The sequence below is a fragment of the Cervus canadensis genome, chromosome 26 (assembly GCF_019320065.1).
Source record: "Cervus canadensis isolate Bull #8, Minnesota chromosome 26, ASM1932006v1, whole genome shotgun sequence".
Taxonomy (NCBI): domain Eukaryota; kingdom Metazoa; phylum Chordata; class Mammalia; order Artiodactyla; family Cervidae; genus Cervus; species Cervus canadensis.
Window position 1 is genome coordinate 49,390,423 of NC_057411.1, and position 22,689 is coordinate 49,413,111.

At 54.4% G+C, this 22,689-nt stretch overlaps 1 protein-coding gene across 1 annotated transcript in view; it reads left to right on the top strand.

Moving 5' to 3' along the window:
• SORCS2 (sortilin related VPS10 domain containing receptor 2) overlaps positions 1-22,689 on the top strand; it is a 488,906-nt gene that overhangs the window by 389,891 nt on the left and 76,326 nt on the right. Inside the window, exons 4-5 of the mRNA XM_043447910.1 lie at positions 11,415-11,579; positions 20,162-20,235. Coding sequence (XP_043303845.1) covers positions 11,415-11,579; positions 20,162-20,235 — 239 coding nt within the window. The remainder of the gene's footprint in view (positions 1-11,414; positions 11,580-20,161; positions 20,236-22,689) is intronic.

A 22,689-nucleotide genomic window follows, 5' to 3' on the forward strand; every position in this document is an offset into this window, starting at 1 on the left:
GACACGAGATCTTCCAAGTCAGCGTCCAGCCAAAGGGAAAAAGGTCTGCCTCTCCGTTCAATTTACAGATGTTCTTGGGGATGTTTCTTGGCATTTCAGTGATTGTCAGGCTGGTAATTAAAACTGAACCAATCCTTTCCTGACAATCAATTCTATAATTGTGTTTGAGCGGATGCTTTACTAAATTGTGCTGGAAGCTTGTCGATCTCGACACAGAAGCAGGACAAGTTCTCAGCACCAGAGTCGGCTCTGTGCCAGGGCAGAGGCACACAGACGGTGTGGGCTGGAGGGGCTCATTTCACCCCTCTGAGCTCCTGTTTCTGTCTTTAAAATAGAAACAAAAACCCTCCCCACCTTGTGGTTGTTGTGAAAATAAGGTGATGAAAGGCTGGTGCCTAGTGCAGGGCCCAGAGCAAAGGAAAGGGAAAGTCGCTCAGTTGTGTCTGACTCTTTGTGACCCCATGGACCACACGGTCCATGGAATTCTCCAGGCCAGAATACTGGAGTGAGTAGCCATTCCCTCCTCCGGGGGATCTTCCCAACCCTAGGGATCGAACCCAGGTCTCCCGCATTGCAGGCAGACTCTTTACCAGCTGAGCCACCAGGAAAGCCCAAGAATACTGGAGTGGATAAGCCTATCCCTTCTCCAGGGGATCTTCCTGACCCAGGAGTCAAACCGGGATCTCCTGCATTGCAGGCAGATTCTTTACCAGCTGAGCTACCAGGGGAGCCGGGTCGGTGCAGAGTACATGTTCAGTAAACGTTATCTCCCTTTTGCTTTCCCACGCCTACCTGATGGGGTTCAACTTTATGCAGAGACAAGACTGGGAGGCACGAGCCACTGGTGCCCATGTCAAGAAGGGTGGGTCGAGGGTTGGGCTGCGTGATGATGGTTACAGCCGGCGACTAAACAGTGCACGGGGCTCTAAGTGTGCGGCACTCCCTTCCCGTCTGCTCCTGCAGCCACTCCCCAAAGCCACTGTTAGTGGGTCAATAGGTGGAGGATGAACAGTGAATTGGAAGAGGGAAGGAGGCAGAAAGAGAGGGAGGGAGGGAAGGAAGGAAGATTGAAGGAATGGCTAGGTGGATGGATGGATAGATGGATGGATGCATGCATGCATGATGGATGGATGGATGGTAGATGGATAGATGGATGGATGGATGGTTGGATACTGAGTAGAGAGAAGGAAATACAGTTGAATTTAACATATTAATAACTGTTTATGGATTTTCTAGAAGTAAACCTTCATTTAAAAAAATTATCTTTCTATCTTATTTACTCAATAGAGAACTGAATATACATTCTTAGGCCTTTGCCCACAAGCAAATTCTTCTTCTTGAAAAGTATATATTGTTCTTTTCTGATTGCACATTTAGCACATTTTCATCTTAAAATATTAATTTATGAAAATGTGTCTGTTGATCCCACAAATATGTACTGAGTACCTCTCCCATCTTAGGTAAACATGACGTAGTAAGAATGGAAGTAGAAACAGAGTGAGACAGAAGAAACTTCATACCCACAGTCTCATGAGCCGGAAACAGCGCTTTTATCCTTCTGGACTGTTTCACTCATCTTTTTATAGATATTCATTCATATGTGTCAGTCCCTTAGTCACGTCCGACTCTGTGCAACCCCATGGACTGCAGCCCACCAGGCTCCTCTGTCCGTGGGATTCTCCAGGCAAGAATACTGGTGAGGGTTGCCAAGCTCTCCTCCAGGGGATCTTCCCAACTCAGGGATCAAACCCGGGTCTCCTACGTTGCAGGCAGATTCTTTACTGTCTGTGCCACTGGGGAACCCCCTTTTCATGTGTACGTATCTCTTTATACATACACGTATGAATGTCCATGTGTCATATATACATACAAGCTTATGTGTGTATATACCCATGGACACATGTATATACATATAGTCATTTAGTCACCTGATTTTATTTTTCTCATGGTACGTCTCACTATCTGAAATCATCGTATTCCTGCATTTGTTTTACTCCCTGTCTCTCCCACTCAGCCGTAAGGCCCAGGGGAAGGGCTCTCCCCGTAGGCTCCTCTCTGCGGGGGTCTCTCTGGTCCCCATCCCTGGCCACTTGTTTTCTCACTCCTTGGGAGGGTCCTCCACTCCCAGGACCCCCAGTCACACGTCTGAGCATGGACCTTCCGAAGGCCTACCCCAGGGCAGGTTTAGGTTAGGTAGTCCGTTATTTCTCCATCTATTTCCTTCACCAAACCCGCTGAACTCTGACTTGAAATGTCACGGACACCCGCCCTCTCCCCTCCAGTCACATGACATCTGCCCCAGCCCAGGCCACCAGCTTATCTCAGCTGATAACCCCCGTGTCCTCCTAGTCAGCCTCTGGCCTGCCCTCTCCAGGCCCCCTTCCTCACTGAGGTCAGAGAGAAGACAGCCAGTGTTTGCCAGGGAAAAGGAGTGTGAGGGTGCAGCGGACATCTGGGGACGTGGATGTGGTTTGGATGGCTGGACCTGGGCCGGGTGGGGAGGGGCAAAGTCAGCCAGGTGAGGTCACGGGAGTGAGTCGTGATCGCCAGACCCAGGAGCCCCGGCAGGAGAGGCCCTGAGGCTTTCAAGCAGGGACACAGCACTGCACAGTTAAATTTGCGTAAATTCCGATAATCTGTGACTTCTTCAAGAACAGATCTCTCTGATTTGCCTGCGTGGCTCCGTCCTGTTTGACTCTTTGCGACCCCGTGGACTATAGCCCGCCAGGCTCCTCTGTCCATGGAATTCTCCAGGCAAGGATACTGGAGCGGGTTGCCCGTCACTTCCTACTTTCTGGCTGAAGAAAGCACAAAAGGCATGAAGAGCCCTTCTATTTCTGCCACAGTTTCACACGTGGCGCCTAATTTAGGACCTCAGCCCAGAACAGACGATTGTTTCCGAGTTCAAGGTGAGGAGAGGGTCGAGCCCAAGGTTACCGAGCAGAGCCGCATCTCCGCCAGGCTCTGCTTTCTCCGGCGCCCCCAGATGGAAAGCCGTCACGTGGGCTGACTTTCTGCTAAGACCCTGGGCAGCAATCCGAGTGTGTGCCGAAGGGCCCAGCGAGGTATTCATCCGCGCCTTCTCCTCTCGGGGTAGCAGAGTTATTCTCGCTCATGATGACTCACACCGGCGTCTATAAGATGCTCTGCACAGATTCTAATTTGAGACCCAGGGGCGGATGCTGCTGTATTTGTTTGTCTCCACTGTCTGCCTCTCCGGGTGTCAAAGCCCAGTTTCCTGTGTCCCCAGCTGGGCGCATCTGTCTGGCAAGGAATGCACTGAGCGATTGGATTTTAAATAGGAAGGTAATTTCCTGAGGACCCCCATTCCCAGGGGTGCAGAGGGGAGCCTCTGAGGGCTCCACATGGTAAAGAGACGATGAAAAACAAGTCTTCTCCTTGATAAAGAGTCTGAAGGGACACCCAAGATCTGTGGCGTACCCAGCCGGAGTTCCGGCGGAGGTGAGAACCAGTTGCCGGGTGCTGTTTGTTTTCCTTTTTTAACTGGAGGTTTGAGAGCTAGGGTTTAGGCTGCAAGGCAGACTGGGATGTTGGCACCACCTTTTGGAGGAGATGGGGGAATGGAAGCCCAGCAGGGCACCAGAGGAGGCGACTTGGCGGCTGGGACCACACGTGGTTCATGCAGGGGTAACTCAGGAAGGGCAGGTCTGAGCAGGAAGCCGGGTGGACACGACCTGGGCAGGCAGGGAGGGGCAGGCCCGTGTCGAAGGGTCCCAGAAGGGCGTCCAGGGTGTCAGGTTCAGGCAAACTTCCTGACCTGGTCATGGGAGGCCCACCTTGGCGCCTGGCACACTCTGCCCTTCCTGGAGGACCCCTCCACGCTTGGCCGACGCTGACCCGCCCGTGCCGGGAGCACGCAGCTCGCCTCCATGGACACTTTGCGGACAGCCTCCATTCCAGTCCCTTCTCGGGATCGCCTGTCCCAGCGCGCAGCTCACATCATTCAACAACTTCCCTTGTCTGCTATGGGCTCCCTGGGGACCAGGCTCCTGTGAGATTCATCTCCCAGCTTGGGGTCTGACGCGCAGCTGAATGGATGTGTGAATGGCCTCAAAGAATAGGATGCTGGACCGAACCGGGAAAACAGAGATGAAGATGGACAGAAAGCCTGCCCCCCACACACACCGTCCCTGCCTTCCTCTGCTGTCTATGGGGTCAGAAATTCCCCAAGTTCAGGATGGACCTGCAGATGTCTGGAAGCCATGCCTAATAGTCTTTGGGGCGGTGGTGGTGGATGGGGAAGGGAACCTGTCTAGACTCTCCCAAGACCATTGCCACACGACCCCAGTGTCGTTTCCACATTCCAAGCTGATGCAGTCACATCACTGGTCATGATGTGGTGCGGATGAATGATGCAGGGAAGTGCTGGGTGCAAACCTGGCTGACAGTACAATCTTCCACGAGGCCTCTCTGGCCTCAGCTTCCCCATCTGAGAAATGGGGATGATCGCACCTAAGCTTAGCAGGCATGCGGCGAACACTAAGTGCAGTCAGCAATTTGCACCACCCCCACCTGCCCCTGCTGGTCGCTGGTCATCTCTGCACCGCCCCAGAGCTCCCTGCTCTGCAACCAGATGCGAGTGGCAGGGAAATAACAGAAGGGTTGTTCATTTTTAGGCGGCCGCGGCCAGGTCACTTTGCAGACTTCCCACCCAGAACATCCTGGCTGAGAGAGCTAATCGATCTGCTTTAACACAGACAGGGCCTGTGGGGGAGGCACAGAGGGTGCAGGCCTGGGGGACCTCTCTCTGCCCACACCCATGCTGCACGCCAGCTTCATGGCAGCTCCTGTCGCTCCACGTCACAGTGACTTCTGTTTGTGTCCTGCACTGGGCTGGCCCTCCTCTGTGCCCACTGCCCGGTTGCAGGCTCCACCGCCCCCCTATTTCTACCACGAGTCCTACATAGAGGGGCAAATCTGGTTGACTGACTCACCGATGTCCAGGCTACTTTGGTGTGGGTGGAGCATGTCCAATAAAGCACATGTCAGTAATGTGATCGAAAACCAAATCCCCAAGCAGGTGACTCTCTTCAAAAGAAGGGTTCTGTCATTTCCACTCAGCATCGATGTGTAGTTCCCCTGAGCTCCACCATCACTGCTTCCCCCTAGTGAACTCCTATTCATCCTTCAAGACCCAGCTCAGGTGACACCCCCTCCAGGAAGCCCTCAACCCCAGGCCAGGCCTGGGCTGAGGCAAGGGCAGCTCAGGGTACACAGTTAGGGAGGCAGTCAAACGCATATGCCCTGGCCTAACTCCCACCCTTTAGAGAACATGCTCGTCACCTTGGGGACCGCTTGTTTGCCTTTGTCCTTGTCTGTCCTGGAGTTTCCTGCTGGAAGGGAGCCATGTGCTTCCTAAACTGTCCTTCTCACCACCGCCTTTGAGCTGCCTCAGCTCCAGGGCCTTGACCCAAGGAGGTGCTTGGTGAACCAAGCTTCTTTAGAATAAAATGCCACGAGAATAAACCCACTGTCATCTCAGTCTGTTATGGACTTTGTTTCCTTTATCTCTTCCAGTCGCCTCTGCCGTGGGAACCCCTATCTTCATTTTACAGAGGAGGACACAGGCTCAGAGACGTGAAGTGATTTGCCCAAGGTTGCACAGTTTGCAGGAGCAAAGGAGGGGTGAGGCCAGCCCCTCACCTCCAGCTCTGGAGGGGTGAGGCCTCCGGAGCCTGCACTGGCCCCGAGCTGGCAGGCCCCGGCTGTGGCCTCCGTGTTCCATGAGTGGCGTGGCCTCCGTGGGCTCCGGGGTTGTCGTGGGTACCTCCGTCCTGCGGGGCAGCATGGAGTGGCTGAGATCAGGGCCGGGAGGAGTAGGAGGCTGAGGACGGGGCTGCAGTGCGCCAGGTTATTTCCTTGTCTCTTGATGGGAAGCAGAGGCCGAGTCCACCAGAGTGCTTGGAGTGGGCACAGGGCTGAGACAAGCAGGAGCTGCGGCCTAAGGCAGCACCCCACCCCCACCCAAGGGAGGGCGCTTGGGACTCACCAGGGGCCGTGAGAAAATGCAGGTCCCGGTGGGGCCAAGGCACCAGGAGTCTGACAGTCTCCAAGGATGCTGCTCCCAGCGGTCCCGGAGCTTATTAACCGAATGGCTTTGGGAAGAGTCCACCCTGTGGGTGTGTGACTCAGGCCGTCACACGAGAATCCATGCTTGGGCTGATGGTCTACTGGCCCCATCTTGACATTCCTGATTCTCTTTGAACCAGGAGCTCCATGTTTGCACCGTGTACGTGGCCTGGAAAATTAGACCCTGAGACTCAGGCTTCACATGGGACGTCAGTCCAGTGAATCTATCAGATATTTCCCTTTAACTGAGTTGCCTCTGATTTTGAGGCATCCAGCCTTGTGGGCCCCCAGAACCTCACTCGGGTACCATATGTTTTCCCGGAATAGTAAGCAGTGAAAATACACCATTGAAAGTAGTCTGGTTCCCAGTTTGGAGGAACAATCTGCCAGCCTCCTCTCTGCACGATGCTAATTGATTTGTTTTCTTTGCTCCAATAATTCTTTCCTTGTCAGCACTTTCTTCTCCCCCCATCTTTCCTGGCTTGTCCCATTCTGAGGCCAAAAATAGCCCACGATCCAGATTGCTGGGCCCCTGGCCAGAATCACTTCCTCAGGTTCCTTTTCCTTCCGACTGGGTGACACCATGAACAGGGCTTTAGCTGTAACTAAGGGCTGTCATGGAGAGGCGACCCTGTGCCCAGGGACCTCATTCTGCATGGGAATACCAACACCCATGCTCTAGGCTGAAGGGCAAGGATGAGGACTGGGTCCTGCCAGGCTGCACAGCCTCCCCACCTGGAGGGAAATGCAGACTCACAGACAGAACCCCAGGAATGTTAAACTGGAGCACATGAATGCATGAGATGCTGCGGAAGGAGCAGATGAGGGATGAGGAGAACTCTGTTGGAGGATGTGTATCATGGAGGTCTTCCTGGAGGAGGTGACCTTCAAAATTAGCTGTGCCAGATGAAGAGGTATTGGAGAAGCAGTGGAAAAGAAGGAGGATGTCCCATCATAAAAGCAGGCTAAACTCATGCTGGGGCACCCACAAAGCAGGGACACCAAAAATAAATGAGAAACATTCAGCTTTGTTGAAGTTGCCCAGAATTCAGGACTCAGAAAATTTCAAAAATTTTCATTTTGTCACACATGGATTTTGTGACATTTAAAAAATCTGGAAATCTGATTCTTCTTTGCCGGGGGTGAGGTCAGGGGGGTCTTGGTCCTGCTGTGCATTCCAGCCAGAGGGAATACTATGCAGAGCTTGGGGGGATGTGAACGGTCTCAGCAGGGCCCCCATCTGCTTGTCTTCAGTCCTGCTGGCCTCTCTGCCTGAGGACCCCCTTCCCCAGGTCTGGATCAAATTTTTGTTTATTCTTCAAAGCTCATCTGGACGTCACCTCTTCCCGAAGCCCTCCTTTTGTTCTGCACTTGGATCTGACATCCCCTGCTCTGCTCCCGTAAACCCTGGGCAACGTAAATCCTTGCTTGACCCTGAGGCTTTTAACCATGGAGGAATGAATGAATGAATGAACCTTCACTGATGTGTGAAATTTTGAGTGGTGAACAGGAATAAGTGAATGAGATTATATATGATTTCTGCTCCCCAGGCTACTTAAGCATCCCCAGGGATGTTTTCTGCCCAGAGAAGAAGAGCAAGCAAACAGTTCCCCGAGGAGTCACAGAGTGAGCCAGAATTGCTCATTCAAGCACGCATGTGTGCTTTCCTTTAAGTATCCCGCAGGCCTGGATTGACCCACAGCTCGGGGTCAGGCATGTGCTGGATGCTGGAGGGAGCAAAAGGAGTTCAGTCCCTATCCCTGTGATCAAGGGACATAGGACCTCCCCCACCTCCTGGCTCTTTCCCTCAAACCCAGAACCCCAGTATCAGCATGAGAAAAACAGCAGACAAACCCAAACAGAGACACAACTACAAAATATCCGGCCAGTCCTCCTCAAAACTGCCAAGGTCATCCACAATAAGGGAAGTCTGAGAAAATGTCGCAGCCTAGAGGAGCCCAAGGAGAAGTGACAGCTAAGTGTCACGCGGGAGCCTGGCACAGGGACAGAGAAAGACATCAGTGGGAAAACGGGTGACATGTAGTGTGTGGTTTAGATACCACCAATGTGCCGATGTTGGGTCCTTATTGTGACAAATGTATAATGTTGATGTCGGCTGTTAATGGTAGAGGAAGCAGGGTATGCTTTGTACGGGAACATGCCGTACTATCTTTGCAACTTTTCCATCCATCTAAAACTGTTTGGGACTTCCCTGGCTGTCCAGTGGTTAAGACTTTGCCTTCCAGTGTAGGGGGTGCAGGTTCAATCCCTGGTTGGGGAGCTAAGATGATCCCACATGCCTAAAACAGAAGCAACGTTGTAACAGATTCAACACAGACTGTAAAAATGGTGCACATCAAAAAAGTCTTCAAAAAAATCAAACTTTTCTAAACTAAAAGGTCTACTTCAAACTAAGACAAAATCCCAACCCCCTGCTTAAAACCAACCACTATTAATAAGCCCCTGTGTTTCTTTGCTTTCTCTTTTTTAAAAACAGAGTTGTAACTGACAAGTAATATTAGTTTCAGGTGTGCAACATAATAATATTTGTTTGCATTGTGAAATGATAACCACAACAATTCTAGGTGAGGTTGGTCACCATACATCATAGTTACAGAATTCTTTTGTGTGACGAAGCTTTTAAGATCTACTCTCTTAGCAACTTTCAAATGTGCAGTAGAGTTTTGTTGGTTATTCTCAGCATGCTGCACAGTCTATCCCAGGGCTTCTTCATCTTATAACCGGACGTTTGTACCTTTCGACCCCACCCACCCATTTTGCCCATCCCCAATCACCTCTTCGACCACCTGTCTCTTCTCTGTTTCTATGAGCTTGGTTTTTTTTTTGTTTTTTTTTTTCCTTTTTCTTTTTGATTCCACATATGAGTGAGATCCCCCAGTATTTGTTTTCTCTGTCTGACTTACTGCACTTAGCACAATGCCCTCCAGGTCTATCCGTGTTGTCGCAAATGGCAAGTTTCATTCTTGTTATGGCTGAGTAATGATCCTTCCACCCTTCTTTCTGTGTATTTTCCACTGACAAAATTACACTTACTTTTCTGCACCTACCATGACAAAACTATTATATACTTCCTTACAATTTTGTCCATGGGAAATGTACAGAAACTGAACTTGCTTATGATGTCCTGCTTTTTTTTGTGAGTGCATTAGTTCTCTTGTCACTAAACACCATGGAAACATCGGTACACACTCTCTGACTCCCTTTAACATCTCCGCCACCCGCTCCTATTTTTCTTGCATGTAAACCACACCATGAAGGGCATCTCTGAGCACATGTGTCCACCTTTCAGGGATCAGAGTCACCAAGGAATCAGGCTCCGTGACCCTCCGTTTGCTGGTGGCACAGAAGCCTTTGTGCTGAAGGAGGTGAATGACCTCACTCAGGAGCTCAGTGAGGTTTCCTTGGAAAGAAAGAACATACTGATACATCCCTTGTTGACAAGAAACAGGAGTTTTGTGCAGCTCACTGATTTATGCGCCATGGGCTTAGGTGTCTTCCAGAGGCATGTCGGGGTTTGGGAAAGTCATTCCCGGGGCAACTCATCGTCCTTTGCCCTCCCAGAAAAGCTGAGCTCATCTTGGTCCACGCTAGTCCCACCCAGGCTGCCAGCTCCCGCCCAGCTAAAACCCCGGGCTGTGTGGAATCGCCACTGACCCTGGCCCCATCCAGCACGGCTCTGTGACCCCAGCAGCTTGCCTGCCCTCAGTCTCCCCACCTGCTGAGCAGAGGTGACAGCAACACGGTGACAGTCACCACGCGGAATCGTAATACAGACCGGCTGGTTGCGTTCGTATTAGACCTCATGGTGGGCACCCTGTCATTCACCGTTTTACAGACAAGGAGACTGAGGCACAGAGGGTACTGGTCACACAGACATGGAATCTGAGCTGGGTGTGTGTCCCCAGCCCCCTGCTCCACCGACACATAGTTCATTCATCATTCCCTCATTCATTCATCCATTCCCTCATTCATTCATTCATTCCCTCATTCATTCACTCCCTCATTCGTTCACTCCCTCATTCATCCTACGGGTGGAATGCCCAGGCCCTGCGGGGGTGGGGAGGGGAGGGGAGGGCGTCAGTAGTGACCTCCACAGATGTCCCCCTGACCCGACAGGGCCCCAGTCCCCGTGCAGGAGGCCTCTTCCATGAAATGGGGTGAGTGTGTTGTGGACAAGTCCTGGGTCCCCAGCAGCATTGCAGCAGGAGCTCCAACCAGCCTGGGGAGGAAGGCCATCCCAGGGTGTGCGCCGAGGTGGAAAGGGGCAGGGGCAGGGGTGTGGACCACACCAGGCAAGGCCAGGCCACACATGAGGCTGGGAGGGAGGCGGTCTGGGAGGGTTCTAGGACCCCCATACGGGGGTGGGCACCTCCTGGGGCTGTGAAGAACCGTTAAGGTTCTTCAAGGTCCGTATGTAGGAGATTCCCCCGGCTTCCGTGTGGGGAACGGATCTTCTGATGAAGCAGGAGGCGGGACCACAGTGCTGGGGGCGGGGGGCGGGGGTGGGGGGGGAGGGCAGGACCAGGTGGCTCCCAGCCCCTGCACCCCATGTTCCCGGGTGCTCCTGGCGCTGACTCAGCCCATTGGCTGATCAACCATCTCTGGCACCAGGAGCACGCGTGTGTCCCTCCGCGGGGCCCTGTCATTCTGCTGAGTGGCCCCAGGGCTGCCCTGTTCTGACCCTTGGCCGCCCTTTCCTGACCTTTCTGTGACACGGGGGACACTGCTCACACACAGCCCAGCAGGGCTTGTACCTGTGAGAAGAGGAACCTGGACGGAAGGCAAATGTGAAGGGACCTCGGGGGCTGGGGGGCTGGGGGTGCGCATGGTGGGGCTGTCCCTCTTCCTCTCAGGGGCACCTTGCCATCAATTTCACGTCGGAGTGGAGTCGGGGCCACTCTCAGACGTATGCATCTCCCGGCATCTCCAGCGATCCGATGCTGGGCTTGAGGGCAGGGAGAGAATACGGAGGGTAGGCTCCGACTCCACCCCGAAGCCTCCAGCCAGGACGAGGCAGCCTCCCACATGGCCCCTGCTCTGGGCGCTCTTCACAATAAGCCTCCTCCTGGCACTCCCCACCCCCTGCCCCGGCCCTTGCAGAGCTCTCACTGGACAAGTCAGTGGCCTGGGGCGGCCATAACAGAGTTCCACAAACAGGGCAGGAATCGGCTGTCCGGGCTCTGCAGGCGGGAAGTCTGGCGTCAGGTGTCGGCTGGGCGGGTTGCCCCTGGGGGCTGCAGGGAGCCCGCTGCAGGCAGCAGCCCCTCAGAGTGTAGACGCATCTCCTGACCCATGTCTTTCAGATCATCCTGGTGAGCTCCTCGCTCAGCGACCGGGACCAGAGCCTGTTCCTCAGCGCGGACGAGGGTGCCACCTTCCAGAAGCAGCTCGTCCCCTTCTCCGTGGAGACGCTCCTCTTCCACCCCCGGGAGGAGGACAAGGTGCTGGCCTACACCAAGGAGGGCAAGGTGAGCCGCCGGGCGTCCACGAGGACTGGAACCTCCCATCACCTGGGGCCCCGGAGCCCTGGGAGGCAGCAGGGCTCCCCGGGGCTGGGGTCGGGGACCCCATCACCCCCTGCTCCCGCCCAGGGCTGAGTGGTCAGGTGACCCTGGGGAGCTCATGGGTTCAAGTGAGAGCCAGTGGGTGGAGGTGAGGTACAACAGGCTCACGAAACAGCCGAAGGACGGTGGATAATTATGAGGCCCCTCCACTCTGCCCCCCAGCACACTCCAGCCGTGGGGCCTCCCTCCACTTCCAGAACATTCCACACACCCTCCCACCCCAGGCCCTTCCCTCCACTTGGAAGCGTCTTCCACCTTCACCAGGAGAGGGAATCATCCTTCCAACCCCAAGCCAGCATCCTCTCCTCTGAGGGCAGTCCAGCAGGGCCTCAGGAGTTCACGGGTGATTGAGGAGTGCGCTGTGAGGGGCTTTCTCCAGGGCCAGCGTGGGTGCGGTAGGAGACCCCGGAGCTGGGAGCGGGTGGACTGAGGGCCCCTGGAGAAGGGGCCGCCTGCCTGGAGGAAAGGTCTGGGTCAGGTTCCTGCAGACACCGTAAGGAATGATCACAAACTTGGCAGCTTAAACAACAGAGGTGTAGTGGCCAAAGGCCCCAAATCAGTTTCATGAGGCCAAAGCCAGGGCATTTGTGGGGTGACTCTCCCCCAGAGGTTCCGGAGGGTCTTTCCCTCGCCTCCACCAGCTTCTGATGAGTCACGCCGAGCTTCAAAGGCAGCATCTTCAACTCTTCCTGCTCCATCTTCATGTTGCCATGTGTGTGTGTGCGTGTGTGTGTGTGTGTGTGTGTGTGTGTGTGTAAGTTCCCTAAGCATCCCATCTAAGCATCCAGACCAAGCTTCCCATCTAAGCATCTTCACTGAATTGACCACGAAGTCCTTTTTCAGTCCATCAGGTCCCTTTCACAAGTACCAGGGATTATGACGCAGATATTTTGAGGGGGACCTTGTCAGCCACCCACCCTGCCTGATAGGAGGCTTGGAGCCCTGTCATAACAAAAGGGGTGAGGAGGAGGCTGGCCCTGGGGAGAGTCACTCATCCCTGAGAAATTCTGTGGTTGGGCAGTCGGAGAACAGGAGTCATGGTTCCCGTCTCTCTCCTCCTGTCCTGTTTCCCGTGATCTGAATCCCACCAGAAGCCAGGGAGAAGGGGCCTGTGGATGCCGCCTACACAGGGCAGCTCCCAGGGTTGGAAGAGGGTGGAAAAGGCAGAAACTGAGTCTGGAGCAGACAGAAGCTATCTGGATCAGAAGCTTCCTTGGGTGCCCCCACACCTGCCTGGGATTCACCATTCCACACTCTTCCAGATTCCAGTGACTCTCTTTCCCAGGACGGGTCACAATGCACGATTATATATTCATGCATTGTCTGCATTCGTGCATATTTGATTATTGTCTGTACCTTACACACACCCTTGGGGTAAGCTCTTTGAGGGTGGGACTATGCCTGGCTTTTTTTTTTTTCCCCCACAATTTTATCTCAAGTTCCTGGCTGGAAATATTGAATGAGGGATGGAAGGAAGGATGATGGAGGGGTGGATGAATGGATGGGTGGGTGAATGGAAGAATGGATGGATGGGTGGATGAGTGGATGAGTGGATAGATGGATGGGTGTGTGGGTAGATGGCAGGTGGATGGATAGGTGGATGGATGGAAGGATGGATGCATAGGGGTAGATGAATGGTGGATGGGTGGGTGGGTGGGTGGATGGATGGGTGGGTGGGTGGGTAGATGGAAGGTGGATGGATAGATGTATGGATGGAAGCATAGATGCATAGGGATAGATGGATGGTGGGTGAGTGAATGGATGGATGGGTGAATGGATAGGTGGATGGGAGGATGGATGCATAGCGGTGGATGAATTACGGATGGTGGGTAAGATGGATGGAAGGATGGATAGGTGAATGGATGAGTGGATGGGTGGATGGATGGGTGGATTGATGGAAGGATGATGCATAGTGGTGGATGGATGGTGGGTGGATGGAAGGATGGATACATGGGGGTGGATGGATGATGTAGATGCATCGATGGCAGCTGGAGGAATGAATGAATGAATTTGTACCAGTAGGGACCACCATGGTCAGGGACCTCCAAATGAAGCTTCCTGTCTGGCCTGAGCCATAGCTATCTACAGGACCCGGCCTCCTTGCTGGTCCCCAATTTAGTGTGCCTGCTTTGACCTGGCGCATGTCACACCCACTCACACGCCACTGGCCAAAGCAAGTCTCCTGCCAAGACCTGGTCCCCGCTGACTGACTGAAGTTCAGGACGTCCCTGAAATTCCCTGGCCTGGCGGGCTGCCTCTGCTCTGGGTACTTTCCTTTGGGACAGCATGTGCTTTGGGGTATTAATAGCGCTACTTAGCTTTCCGTGTAATTAGACTAAAGCACAATCACAGAGACTTATTTTCCCGCAGAAATCCACTGCATTGCAATTGCTCTTTAATTTATGGTGCCCTGAAAAATTAATGGAGCTGAAATCTCAGTTATTTTCTTTGGTTCTTCTCCGTGACTATCAGGAAAGAAAAAAGGGGAGAAGACAGGCTTCGTTGTGGTTGTAAAGGGAATGAGGAATTTGAGGACATCAAACAGTGAGAGCAGGGCTTTCGGCTTCTTAGGCTTCATGGTTTAGGAAGCTAGCTGACTCCCCAGAAGCAGGGTGGCGTGAGCGGACAACGTTGATTTTGATGCCCACAGACCTGGTGTGTCAGGCAGGTGTCTGCTGCTCCAGTGCTGAGTAGCACACAGCCCCAGAGCCCCACGGCTCCCGCAGCAAGCATTCCTTCTCATTTCCGGGTCTGTGAGTCAGCGGGGGTCCTGGTGGGCTGGGACTGGCTAGTCATGGCTCCTGGGCAGGGTTCAGGTCTCTAGTTCTGGAACCATTAGTTACTTGCGGACGTGGTAGTCTCATGACAGAGGGGCAGAGGAAACTGCAGGAGGACCTTCACGTGTCTGCTTATACCTGGAAAACATCACATCCCTACCCATGGGCAAAGCAAGTCGTGTGTCAAAATCCAAGGTCTGCAGGCTGGACATCAATATCCGGTTCACAGGGACCCACAGATTTCTACAAAACCAAATGCCTTCCTCTGCTCTCTCCGCGTCCCTCCCCACTCAGATGCCTGCCCCCTCCTCTAGCAGACAGACCATCTTCCCTGCTCAGACTGTCCTAACTCCCTACTTCTAGTTCCCCTCTTTACTGTGTCACTTACCCTATTTGGATCCTGGACAGGCTCCCTGGGTGAGACCCAAAGGCAGTGGTTTTTCTTTCAAGGCTCAGCAAATTGCATTAGGCTCCTGGGATCCAAAGGATATCAGAGCTGGACAGTCTGTCCCCCATGTCAGCTCGCTAGGGACCCCTGCTCTGACACTGACCAGTCTGCTTCCTTCCGCTCAAACCTCAGACCCACTCGCAGACAGAGCCCTGGGCACTTAACCTCTAAAACATCGATAGACCCACTTGTATGTTTTATTCTGCTTCCTGACAAGAACCTCTTCGCTACCCAGCACTGTGAGAAATTGGTCTGAGCATGAGACTGCCTTCCAGAAACTTCAGTTCAGTTGCTCAGTCGTGTCCGCCTCTTTGCGACCCCATGGACTACAGCACGCCAGGCCTCCCTGTCCATCACCAACTCCCAGAGTTTACTCAGACTCATGTCCATTGAGTCGGTGATGCCATCCAACCATCTCATCCTCTGTCGTCCCCTTCTCCTCCCGCCTTCAATCTTTCCCAGCATCAGGGTCTTTTCCAGTGAGTCAGCTCTTCGCATGAGGTGGCCAGAGTATTGGAGTTTCAGCTTCAGCATCAGTCCTTCCGATGAATACCCAGGACTGGTCTCCTTCTGGATGGACAACTTGGTAGAGGAGAAAAGACACCTTGGTTGTCAATCAGGGAAGCTTGCCTGGAGGAGGGATGTTGAACAGGGGCTTAGAGAATAAGTCAGGATGTAAGTTTACTTTTTAAAAGAACTTCCGAGCAGCAAAGATGATCACACAAGAAAAGAAAGAAAAATGAACCCCAATAATCCTCCAGGGGTTGGTGGTGGGGCAGACAAGAGCTCTCCTAGGAAGGGATGAGGGGGCTCTGTGGTCAGGAGAACAGCTTTGAGCAGTGAGAATCTTACAGCTCAGAGTGTGTTCGTTTTTGCTCCGACCTTTGTGTCTGACTGGGCTCAAGCAGAAAAGGGACCTCCCTCTGGATATTTTAAGAAAAAGGATTTAGGATTTGGGACAATTGGGTCCTCTCTAAACTGCCAGGGGGCTGGAAGGGGGGCTTCAGACCAGACTTCTGAGGATTCTCCCAGAAGCCTGAGGATCTGGACCAGCAGGGGAAGGTGGAGGACCAGGAGCTCTGCTGGGGTCACCAAGGTCAAGAACACGCAGCTGAAGCTGGGGTCGAGGCATCTGAAATCATCACTGCTGCAGCTCACACTGCCTGGGAACGTCCACAAAGCCAGTGATTGGTCCTACGGCTGCCTCCACCACAACTGCCCCTCCAGCCCCCAGAACTGGAGGCTGGATGCCAAGCATGTCCCCATGACCTGGTTGGCCAGCAAAACAGAGTTACCACGTGATCCAGCAATCCTACTCCCTGGGCATATATCCAGAGAAGACCATAATTTGAAAAGACACATGCACCCCAGTGCAGGACTGTTTACAGTAGCCAGGACACAGAAATGACCTAAATGTCCATCAACAGAGGAATGGATGGAGGAGAGGTGGTCTATGTGTACAGTAGAATATTACTCAGCAATAAAAGAGAATGACATAATGCCATTTGCAAAAACATGGATGGATCTAGAGATTATCATACGAAGTAAGCCAGACAAAGACAAATACCATGTGACAGTACTTATATGTGGAATCTAAAAATAAAGATACGAATAAACCTATTTACAAAGCAGAAATAGACCCACAGACATAGAAAAGAAACTTACGGTTACTGAAGGAGGACGAATAAATTAGGAGGTTGGGATCAACATATAGACACTGCATGCATGCATGCATGCAGAGTCGCTTCAGTTGTGTCCAACTCTTTGCGACCCTATAGACTGTAGCCCACCAGGCTCCTCTGTCCATGGGGTTCTCCAGGCAAGAATACTGGAGTGGGTTGCCATGCCCATCTCCATGGGATCTTCCTTACCCAGGGATCAAACCCATGTCTCTTACGCTTCCTGCATTGGCAGGTGGGTTCTTTACCACTAGCGCCACCTGGGAAGCCTAACATCTATACATTACTATATATAAAATAAACAAGAAGAAACAACTGTATAGTTTCTAACTATACTAACTACTGTATAGTACAGGGAACTATACTCAGCGTTTTGTAATAACTTATAAGGAAAAGAACCTGAAAAGTAAAGAACATATATATATACATATCATATATATATTATTTATTATATATTATTATATACATTGGGCTTCCCTGGTGGCTCAGCTGGTAACAAATCTGCCTGCAATGCAAGAGACTTGGGTTCAATTCCCTGGGTTGGGAAGATCCCCTGGAGAAGGGAAAGAGAATGTTATAAAAAATTATATACATTATTTATAAACAAATCATATATATATATATAAATTACTGCATTGTACCCCTGACACGAACATGACGTTGTACATCAGTTTCAATAAATGGATGGCCAAGGCTGCAGGGAACTGATTCCATGGCACTTTGGCCTTCCAAACCTCGCACGACTACATCTGTCTGACCCAGAATTCTAGCTACGAGGGAGTCTGAGCAACGCTGGATTTCAGCTTTGCAGCCTCTGCGGCATGACCAGGTACCCTACGGCAAGGGAGAAAAGGATGCTGAGTTTCAATCGTGTGTCCAACCTGCCACTGAACGCCGGGTGGAATTGCCGTGCTTCTGAGAATTGCGTGAGACCCCCCGGCACACGTGTCCGTGGACGCACCTTCCCTTCGCCCTGCTCCCCTCCTCCTCCTCCATCTCTCCCTTGGCCTGACTCCCGGTCGGTTTATCTTTACACCAGAGTAGCACGCGTGCGGCGGCACACCATCCCACTCCTTTTTGTGGAGCATCCGTCTAGAGCAAGCCCGCTCATCCCCAGGATGCTACCATGCAGGTGTTAGCTGTGGTGACTAGGACGTCCCTGATGGGTTTATTCTTGTGGAGTCACTGGTATTGGTCTTTCACTCAGCAGAAATGTTCTATTTCTGCAGCGACTGGTTGCACACTGTGAAATCACCTCCCAAGGGAGCAAATTGGAGAGGCTTCAGGAAGTTCCAGGCGGGTGTCGTAAACACAGAAGCATCGGCAGCGATGGAAACAAGCCCACCATCCTTTAAGCTGGGGGTGTCATAACCTGCAGCCAGAAACCGACAGCTACCATCTCCTTTTTCTCTCACTTACCCCTGGACTGCAGGGAGATCCAACCAGTCCACCCTAAAGGAGATCAGTCCTGGGTGTTCATTGGAAGGACTGATGTTGAAGCTGAAACTCCAATCCTTTGGCCACCTGATGCGAAGAGCTGACTCATGGAAAAGACCCTGATGCTGGGGGCAGGAGGAGAAGGGGACAAGAGGATGAGATGGTTGGATAGCATCACCGACTCAATGGACATGGGTTTAGGTAGACTCTGGCAGTTGGTGATGGACCCAGAGGCCTGGCGTGCTGCGGTTCGTGGGGTCGCAAAGAGTCAGACACGACTGAGAGACTGAACTGAACTGAACTGAACTGACACCGCCTGAGGATCTGAGCCATGCTCTCTCAATTTGCAGATGGGTGAAGGGAGACTGCCCTCAGGGAGAGGAGTCAGCCCAGGGGTGGGAGAGGGGAGGAGGGCTGTTCCAGGTGGAGGGAACAGCATGTGTGAAGGCCTAGAGACAAGAGAGAGGAAAGAGATGGACCCAGGAAAGAGCGAGGCTTGATCACAATGGGAGCCTGTTGAGGAAGTTGTGAAAGGGCCTCTGGTTCTAGGTGGCCCAGAGCTGGGAAGCCCCGGAGGGGCAGCTGGGGAGGCACCAAGTGGGAGACAGACTAAGATGCAGACTCTCAGCCTCTTCCGGTAAGAAGACCTCGCAGACCGGGCGTTTTCTCCCTGCAGGGGAGAGCAGGGGAGCAACTCCAAGTTTTGTTTACGAAAAAGGACCAGGCTTCCCTGGTGGCTCCGAGGTAGAGAAGCCACTTGCCAATGCAGGGGACCCAGGTTCAATCCCTGGTCGGGGAAGCGCCCACGTGCCGAGAGGACTAAGCCTGCGCACCACACCTGTTGAGCTTGTGCTCCAGAGACCAGGAGCCGAAACTGCAGGGCTCACGCGCCGCAACCACTGAAGACCCTGCACACGAGAGCCCGTGCTCCGCAGTGAGAGGAGCCCTGCATCACACCCAGAGAGTGGCCCCTGCTCGCTGCAACTAAATAAAAGCCCAGGCAGCAACAAAGGCCCTGCCAAAAATAAATAAATAAAATTATTTTTTTAAATGTACTAAAAACTTAAAGACAGTTGAAAAATAACTGAAGTAGTCAATCTTTAAAAAAAAAAAAGGAATAAGTGTTTGTGATTGTCACCAGGGTCACAGCGTGTCCGTCAGACAACCGTTCCGAGTGACTCTCTAGAGGCTCTTGGTGATGTTCACAGCGGGGATGGCCATGCTGAAGTGGGGCATCTTCTCACAAGTCCCCGGGGTTAGGAGGTTCGGAGATGCTCTTGGCTAGGAGGAAGCACTTGTGCAGGAGCTTGTCTGCTCTTCTGCGGCTGCGGGGAAGATAGAGGGGACGTTTTCCGGAAGTTTCTCTCCCAGACAGTTGTGGGATCTGCAGTGTTCAGGGCCATTGTTGTCAAGGGGGCGAGGAGGTCCAGACACCCAGACTGACAGTGTGGGCAGACCCAGGACGGATCAGGATCGAGGGACCAGGCAGGCGTGGGGTGCTCGCTCCTGTGGTCTCCGCCTCGCCCTGGGCAGCTCTGTCCAGGAGAATGGTGGGCCCGACACTCCCCCCAGGGACCCCGAGCCCCATGTCAGCTCATTGTTCCACCTGGCTTCACTCAGGAAACTCAGGTTCAAAGATGAAAGGATGAGGTCTTTGGAGTCAGTGATTGCAGAGCCCTGAACCCTAAGGCCCTGGGTCACTGCAGCGGTCAAGGCCCCAGCCAGCCTGCAGAGGGGGCGCTGCTGTTTCCTGCGCTGACCGGCTCTCCCTTCCCGCCCCTCCTCCCCAGCGCCCACCCGCCACAAGAGCTTAAGGGACAGTTCAGGTCCCTCCCACATGCCTGCACTCGGGACACACCGCGCCCAGGACCCCTGCCACACACCACCCCCCCCACCATCTCTAGGGTCCTCCCAGCCGGCCTGGGGTCAAGAATGGCTCTGTGTGGCGTTCCCACTTGACCTTTGGCCTCTTGGAGGCTGGTCTGAGCCACCTAGAGTGCAGGGCCTGCCCTCCCTGCTCCTCCGCCGGGCTAAGCAAGACCCACCTCCCCCGGGCGCTTGGTGTCCAGGGCAGACGGGCCTCTGGGAGGAGGCTCGCTGCTCGGTCATAACCAGACCTTCCTCTCTGCTCCTTCTGCCCTAAAGCTCTACGCGTCGTCTGACCTGGGGAGGAAGTGGACCCTTCTGCAGGAGCGAGTGACCAAAGACCACGTGTTCTGGTGAGCGCGCCCCCGCGGGACCTAGGGAGCCCCCCACCCCGAGAGGCCAAGTCAGCACCCTGGGCCCCCAGCCCTGCCCTCCTCACCCCAGGGGGCCTCCAGGGCACCCTCTCTGCTCTGCTGGGCGTGTCAGAAACGGCCGCGGGCTGGGGCTCCGCCTCCTCAGGCCACGTGTGCTTGTTTCTGTGTTAGTCTCCCTCTCCCGACCTCCACTTCCTGGACAGTAGACCGGGGCACTAATGCCCATAACGCTGGCACAGTCCCCACGCACGGCAGGCCCCCTGCCCCCTCCCCCTGCCCCTCCCTCCTCCCCTCTGCCCCTTCCCACTGCCTCCCCTGACTCTCCCTCCTCCCCTTTCCCCCTCCCTCTTCCCCCCTGCCCCCTCCCTCCTCCCCTCTGCCCCTCCCTCCTCCCCACTGCCCCCTCCCACTGCCTCCCCTGACTCTCCCTCGTCCCCTTTCCCTCTCCCTCCTCCCCTTTCCCTCTCCCTCCTCCCCACTGCCCCTCCCTCCTCACCACTGCCCCCTCCCTCCTCCCCTCCGCCCCCTCCCACTGCCTCCCCTGACTCCCCCTCCTCCCCTTTCCCCCTCCCTCCCCCTGGCCTGGTCCTGACAGCCCCTGACTCACTGCCTGGCTGCAGCCCCGGCCCCATCCCCATTTCTGGCATCTCTTGGGAGCTGATCAAAATCGATCTGCGTAGGTAGGACTCTAGTCTCACCGCCCCAGCGAGGGGGCTCCGGTGCTCAGGAAATGCCTGTTGGATGAGTGAGCGAGTGAGGCCCACGGAGGATGAGACTTGGCCGAGGTCCGCGGGCAGAGGAAGGGGAAGCCGGCGAGCGTGGAATTCCCGCGGCCTCTAGAGGTGCACAGAGAGACAAGCTCTTTCTACCAAGTTGTGATTCCTGAGTGTGGATGTGTGCACACACACACTCGTGTTCTCTGCTTTGCATCTCGTTCGGGCCACACACTAACGCATGGACTCCCGCCAGGCCACGGTCCTGTCTCCGCAGGACGAACACGTGGAAACCACTCCCTGCCCACCCCCTGCCTCTTCAGTGTCTACATGCCCATCAGGACCAGGAACTAGCGGGCTGACACAGGGCCACAGGCCGCAGGAGGGAAGCCTTGGTCTCTCCCCTGGAACAATGGCTGTCGGTGCGCCTTCCACCACATGGCTGCCCTCAGGAGGGCCCGGGTCTTCCTCAGAAACTAGGGCACCAGTCTCAGGCCTTGTCCCTCCTGTCAACGTGGGCTCAAGGAAGTGGGGCGGGGTCAGGAGGTGGGGAGGGGCTAGAAGGAGGGGAGGGGTCAGGAGATTGGAGGGGTCAGGAGGGGGAGGGGTCAGGATGAGGGGAGGGTTAGGAGAAGGGGAGGGGCTAGGAGGTGGGAGGGATCAGGATGAGGGGAGGGGCTATGAGGTGGGAGGGGCTATGAGGTGGGAGGGCTCAGGAGGAGGGAGGAGCCACGAGGAGGGAGGAGTCAGGAGGTGGGCAGGGTCAGGAGAAGGGGAGGGGCTAGGAGGAGAGGAGAGGTCAGGAGGTTGGAGGGGTCAGGAGGGGGAGGGGTCAGGAGGAGGGAGAAGCCAGGAGGAGGGAGGAGCCACGAGGAGGGAGCAGTCAGGAGGTGGGAGGGGTCAGGAGAAGGGGAGGGGCTAGGAAGAGGGAGGGTCAGGAGGGGAGGAGTAAGGAGGGGTTGGGGTCAGGAGGAGGGAGGGTCAGGAGGGGAGAGGTCAGGAGGGGAAGGGTCAGGGAGGGGGCAGTCTCTGAGCTGGTGCCCTAGGAGATTAGCAGAGCTGGCAGCTCCACTGATGCGCCCAGTCCTGGGGAGACCTCCGGGGCCTCGGGGAGAAGCGGCCCACAGACGCTGAAAGCAGAGCTGGTGCTCATGCAGACACTTTGTTATCTCGGGCAAATCAAATGATTTTTTCCCCAAGTTTCTGTCCTTGAAATGACAGCGGGAATTGCCAAAGCCCCAAGTTCTGTCTAAGACCGTCATGTTTTGAGAAGCTTAAGCAAGTGAGCTCACTAGATTGACCTCCTGGGGCCACGGCCAGGGACGGGGAGACCTGCTGTGGGCCGGTAATGACGCTGGCTCGTCACCTCCCCGCTGGTCTCTCAGCGGCACTGGGGCAGAATCATGAGGGCCTCCCAGCGGCAGCCGCGTTGTGAACACTGACCAGGCGCCCACCGCGGGTCCAAGTGCATCATCTTATGAAATCCACACAACAGCCCCTTCATGATACAGAGGGGACGTGTGGAGAGGCCAGGGCACACGTCCTCAGTCACCCCACCTGGAAGCAGCAGCCCCAGGCCACGGCTGCTTCTGCCTGTGGCCGGTGGCCCTGCCCCTGGCCGCTCTGCCAGGCAGTCTGCTCTCCTGTATTCCCCAGGCATTTCCAAGTCGGCCTTGGCACTCCAGCCTGGGTCCACCCATAAAGCCTCAGCCTTCCTCTT